This window comes from Raphanus sativus, unplaced genomic scaffold, assembly GCF_000801105.2.
Source record: "Raphanus sativus cultivar WK10039 unplaced genomic scaffold, ASM80110v3 Scaffold4555, whole genome shotgun sequence".
NCBI classification, from domain to species: Eukaryota; Viridiplantae; Streptophyta; class Magnoliopsida; order Brassicales; family Brassicaceae; genus Raphanus; species Raphanus sativus.
The window spans coordinates 1-6,703 of NW_026619857.1; the positions used below are offsets into that span (position 1 = coordinate 1).

The window sequence follows — 6,703 nt, forward strand, 5'->3', positions numbered from 1 at the left end:
TGGTTAATTATATAATGATAAAACTAATTATTCATTAAAATATATATCTATTTTAGCTATTTGAAAACTAAAACATTAAACACATGTTCATAACATGATTACATAGATAACTCTCTAAACTTAATATCAAAGCATATTTTCTTATAGATTAAACAATAGTAAAATATACACATGAAATAACTACCGAAATAATTCAGAATACCTAATTCATAATTTCAAACTCCATGTAATAAAATCGATTGGTTCAGTCTTTCAAACTCAAAGAAAGAAGAAAAACATATAACTCCAACCAAAAGAAAACAAATATCAAAAGTACATAAATATAGATGTCAAAAACTATAATCGAGACAACTTAGAATGAATGAGAAAACTGAAACTATAGAGTTTAAAACATATTACATCATATGATAAATAATAATTGATCCTAGCTTGTTTAAAATAATTATAATTGTAATTTCAGTTAGAAGTTTGAAATAATTATATCTTTTAAATTAATAAATTAATGATTTAAGTGAAAAACTAATAAGAAGCTTGTGAAAGTTAAAATAATTATAATCATAATTCTAATTAGAAATTTTGAAATAATTATACTATTTAATTAATAAATTAATTAGAAATGTCGAAATAATTATATTATCTAAATTAATAAATTTATGATTTAATCTAAAAACTAATAAAAACATGACAAATAAGCAAAATTAGCTAAAATCATGGAGAATGTGACAAGTAAGCAAAATCACTTCATAAATAATAGTATAGATTGTCATATATATATGTTAATCATATTAGGTAATTCCATAATTTTTTTTTGAGGAAAAAAAATATTTCATGTAATTATGTAGTTTTTAATTTGATAGTAAGTTTGATAAAAACTATGATATATATTTATATGTAATGATATTTTACTTTTGATTCAGGTAAACTTAATTCGGGCCAGGTTTAACTTATGTTTCTCTCAACTCAAATTGGAATGATAATTTACTTTTGATTCGGGTAAACGAAAATATACGAATTTGGCCACCACGCGCCGAGGAGAGACGACAAGCTAAGATTTGGTCGAGAGAGAGAGAGAGAGAGAGAGAGAGAGAGAGAGAGAGAGCTTGTCATACAAAGTTTATTGGCATTATTATTATATAATATATTTAAAAATAAATTATTTAAACAATTAAATTAAAAATGAAATTTGAAGTTGTGTCAATAGATGATAATAATCAAAATAATATAATGCCCATGTTAAAAAAAAAGAATGATCTTTGGCTATTTACGTTTTATTTGAGATATACTTTCAAATTTAGAGCTTTACATATTTTAATTTATATTAAATTTTCTAATTCATTAACGTAAATAAAACATTATGTAAAAGATATGCTTTTTAATTAAATAAAGTTGATAAAAAAGGCATTATGTGTAGCGTCGGTTTTGTATATGAGTATATGACTCGACTAAAAGGCGTAACGTAAATAAAAAAATGTTAGGTAGCGTGACTAGCGTCAATTAATCTCACGTGCATCGACATATACTATAGGGTTAAAAACAAAAGTTAAGTTTATCTCGAGTGAAGCATATTGGCTACAGAGAATAACGCGTGTCATTTAACGGCGAAGAGTGACTCGTGCCCTTAACGTATGGAGCATGCGCCTGACTGATAATGAGTTCAAACAAAACAAGCAAACTGTTGTAAGTAAAGAAGAGAAGAGAAGAGAAGAGAGGAATTGATGTGTCTTATTCCATGAATAATGATCTCCTTATATAGGATACAATAGCTTGGAGACAAAGCTTAACTTGGAGTGGGGAACAAGTATATCTAGGACTTAACTTGGAGTGGGGAACAAGTATATCTAGGACTTTCCATATGGACATCACTACAATATTTATAACACAAACATAGATTAGGAAGAGAAAATAAAAACAATAACCGAGAGACGAGGCCCAAACAAATTGTGAGCCCAGTTGCGGTCGTATAAAAAGTGATCTCTCTCTCTCCCTTAGGGTTACGAATAGGGTGGATTTTGCGACGACGATGGTTAAGCAACAGAGTGGGTGCGGAAAGAAGAGAAAAGAAAAGCAGCAGAGTGGATCGTTTGCATCAAGATTCGGATTTGTTACGACATTGGAGCGTGTATATCGTATGGTGGACGATCAGAGGCGTGCCTACAGTTCATTGAAAAAGGCATTTGCCTCAGGCCCCCATTTAAACTAAATATATTTGGGGCCCCTAAATGACAAAAGTCACATCTAACTCAGTGGTTTAACCATTTTTCAAAGATGCACTCTACCTGCGTTTCGACCAAATCTCCTAATGTTTTCAGTTCTTTTCTCCTATCTTATGTAAGCATGGCTATACATATGTAATAACTTTTTTTTTAACATTAGACTTGTGTATATGGTTGACATGATCAGTCACGATATATTGTATCTAAAAGCCTTTTTTTAATATAACTACAAATAAATTTATTTTTCAAATTTGCCTTAGGCCCCCAAAACTCTTGGCACGGCACTGTGGACGATCCATCAACGGATTCAATCATCTCTTGGAGTGAAAGCGGCAAGAGTTTCATCGTCTGGGATCCAACCGAGTTTTCCAGAGATTTTCTACAGAGAACCTTTCATCACAACAAATTCTCGTCGTTTATCGACAGGCTTGACTTTTACGTAAGCTAAGCTATATTATTTTTTTTATTTCTTTTTGTATATGCTAAGTACTATTTTTTTGGTAAAATTCAATTACTTTTTCTAACACGATATTTGTTTTCAATGATTCACTAGGGGATTAAGAAAGTTGAGTCTTCAGAGCATTGTGAATTTGCAGATGAAGACTTTGTGAAAGGTGAACCTGAGCGTGTTATGAAAATCTATGCCCGTGGTTCAGATTCCGATGATGATTCAGATGATGAAGTGACTGTCCTGATGAATTCTGAATCAAAAGTCGTTACCATCACGAAGACTGTCTCCATGAAGAAGACGACGAAGAACAAAAAGACTATTATGAAGAAAAAGAAAGCAATTGCGGATGAGTTGCAAGTTTTGCAAATTTGAATTAAAAAGCAACAAGATATGCGTGTCAGCGTAACTCATGGTTTGGAATATTGCCTTGTATTTATATTATACGTCGACTGACAACAAAACATATCGTTCTTAGTCTTTACTATTAAAAGAATTCTGAATATCTGGATGAATGCTTTACTATTAATCCCAAAGAATAGTCTGTACAATATACGCATCTAAAAAAGACTCACAAAACCTTAGAGACCATTGCATCCGGTAGATTTTTAGGCAGCCATTGTCACTGTGTTCATGTCCGGAGCACCAACACTGCCTGGATTTGGAATGAACCAGGAAGTGGTTGTATCTGCGTTTGGATGTTCCGAAATAGCAGAAGCTGATACATGTCGGTGGCTAAATACAGAGTTGGTGATATCCATGGATTCACACTCTTTGAGAATCCATCAAAGCGTCTGTTGTTGTTAAGCGAGAGCTTATCAAAACACATTATCCCATAACAGTCACCAATGCCGTGGTCAGGGACTCAGGGCCAAGGCCATCACCAGGAGAATACGGATGTTCAATCCAGAGCCCAATAGTGGCGGAGATTTGTTAGAATTGTATGTATCCTTTGATAAAACAAACAATTTGTGTAATTAGAAGTTGCACTCTAAGAAGAAGATTAATGTGTCAGTTTGGTAGAAAGCTAATCGAGTTAATTTATTAGGTTAGAGTGTTAAAGGTTATTGGAGAGGTTGATGTCTAAAAAAAAAGTTTGCTTGTGTAAGAGAGAGAGCCTAGGAGTCAGTAGAATGGTCAGGGCATGATGCAAGTGCATGTAGTAAATAGAGAAACTACCACATGTATACACATAATTCCGTAAGGCTTACTCGTATTGAAATGGGAGTTATTCTTGGGTTCACCCATAGGTTAACCTTTAGGTTCACCAACCAATAGAATTTAAGTATTTTATATTTAATATTTTTTTAAAAAGAAAACAAAATATTGTTAAATTATATTATGTTTTCAAATAAATAGCTAAAAATAAACAAAAACATTAGTAGTTGCAAAAAAAAAAACTTTAAACCCTAAACCTTTGGGTAAATCCGGAACCCTTCGGTGAACTTTAAACCGTTGAATGAATCATAGTTTAAAAAAAATTAAAAAATTAATAAAAACCTTAAACCTTAAATCCTAAACACTAAACCTTAAACCATTGGATAAATCCGAAACTCTTGGGTAAACTGTAAACAGTTGGATGAGTCATAGTTTAAAAAAAAAAATTGCAAGTACTACTATTTTTATTTATTTTTAGCTATTTATTTTAAAAACATAATATAATTTAACAAGATTTTGTTTTCTTTTTAAAAATATATTAAATATGAAGTACTTGAATCTTATTGATTGGTAAACCCAAGAATAAGTTTTGAAAATGGTAATTTGAAGGAAGCCTTACAAATTATATGTATAAACTATGATTCTGGCATATTTATTAATAGAACACACATAAGAGAAAAAAAGTGAAGCATAATGGTCAGGAAGGTTTTGTAAAGGAAATAAGCCCTCAAGAATTCACAATATGTCTTGCATCTATTGCACACTGTCGAAAAAATAGGTTCAAAATTTAGGCTGAGACCCAGAGTCAGGCCTAGGCTTTGGCATTGGATTGTTAGATGAATCTGGCTCGTGTGTCTTTTATGGTTTCTGCATTCCACTCTTTTTATGTTTACCTTCTCGATCAGAAAATTCAAGCTTCTAAAACCAGTTTATTTTGGATGGCTCGGAATGGGGTTGGCATTTCGCTTAGTTTAACTTCGAATGAACATATTACGAAATTGATCGGTAAGGTATTGATAAAGCTGCGTGATTGTCTACATGTATGCAACGTTGCGATTTTTAAATACCTTGTTTTCTAAATAAGCTGTTTTTGAGTTTAGACATGCATATATAATTTATATTTGCTTGTATAAAATATATATTCCAGCGTAGAAATTGATAGAACAATGGGATGAGATGAATAATAAGGCTGAACAAGGATTAAGTGTGCATGTGTGGTGTCTCGTGATTGTATGCATGTGTTACTTTAGCCCTAGCCTAGAATTCCTAAGCTGATCGTTGTGTGTCGTCAACTAATTAGATACGTTTAACTTTGAATCAGAGCCAAACAATATATATATATATATATCTCACGAACTGTATTCGACGTTGTTGTGTGCAACACAAACAATAAGTAATGTACAAGAAAAAATTAAACATACCAACTTGATCTAAATCGATCCTTCTTGAATAGAAACCCCCTAAGAACGTAATCTAATTCCGTTTGCACAGAAATTGAGACTATAGTTATAAAAACTTGAATTCTTTAACTCCTTACTCCTTTAAAAAAAATTCACGAACTCAATACATGGAAATGGAACCTATTTATTTGCACATCCTAGATGAGAGACCAAAATAGACATTCGTTGTCCTTTGCTCTCTCTCATTCCTTCTGTTAAAATGTTAGCATTGTCCTTGGTGTATTATATGTACTGCTTGAGCTGTTTATCTTTAACATATATACCTTATTCTGTTGTGACTGTGGGCATTGTAACTGTTTTTAAAGTATGGATGTTTGGTAAGGCATAGAAGAATGAATGGCTTTGTGGGTCTTTCCAGCTTTAATCTGAATGAATATGATGCTTTCCAGTTTGTTTTAGTGCTGGAGACTTGTACCACATCTCCGATCAGATAAAGAAACTACATGCATCAATTTAGAGTCAAGAAAAGACCGTCAACTCGGATGAAAGAGAAAGCAAAGCCTACACGATATTCGTGATGAAAGTCAACTCCTATAGATCACATTGTAAAGCTTGAACACATATCCTTGTCTCTTGCGGAAGCTAGCTTGCAAGTTATCTTGTGGAACATATATGGTACGAGCAAATGTGGTAGAAACACTATTACAATAATCTTGTTCTTAATCTTTGAAATTGTTTCAACTACCGGAGCTTACGTATTCAAACTACTCCGGTCTCCGTATACTGGATAACAAGAGACAAGAGACCAATAGTCATACGGCATAGTAATTGAATGGTCTATAACAAGAGCCAAAATGTTTGGTCTATACATTTCTTACTTTTGTCTAGAGAAACAACATAAAGAATATTTAATCTAATTATCATGTTTGAAAACTAAATGATATGATTAATTTAACCAGGAATCAGACATGATTTGATTAATATGCAAGATCATAATGCTTAGGGATGAAAAAAAAACAATCTGAATCAAATCAAAATGAACCAACTGAGCCCAAACAGATCACAAATATATGTACCAACCATTTGATTAAAGATTTTATCTAGCTAGACAATTTGGTTTGGTTTTAAACCGAACCAAACCAAAAATTCAAAGTGATTATTTAGTTATATTAACTAAACATACTTAATAATAATAAAATTTAAGATTGTTATCCATATAAACTAAACACTAAACATAATTTTATACATTTTAATTCTATATGAACAGGAGAAACATTTTACAATAAAATAAATGAACATAGCTCTCCTATTTTATCATCAAAACTTTAAAACTACATGTGATAGTTATATTAGCTTTGAAAATAATGATTTATATTAATATTATTGGAATACATCTTATTGTGATATTTGTTTTTGTTTCTATTTTTAAATATGAAAAAGTTAATGACTTAGTGATTAGATGATGAATTTTTTTATGTATTATA

The 6,703-nt window shown here is 31.4% G+C and overlaps 1 protein-coding gene across 1 annotated transcript; it reads left to right on the top strand.

The window, feature by feature from the left end:
• Nucleotides 1–2,020: 2,020 nt before the first annotated feature.
• Nucleotides 2,021–3,166, top strand: LOC130507453 (heat stress transcription factor A-4a-like). The gene is made up of 3 exons (XM_057002173.1): nucleotides 2,021–2,156; nucleotides 2,474–2,652; nucleotides 2,767–3,166. The coding sequence occupies exons 1-3, from the start codon at nucleotides 2,021–2,023 to the stop codon at nucleotides 3,034–3,036; spliced, it is 585 nt and encodes a 194-aa protein (XP_056858153.1). The 3' UTR covers nucleotides 3,037–3,166.
• The last annotated feature ends 3,537 nt before the right edge of the window (nucleotides 3,167–6,703 follow it).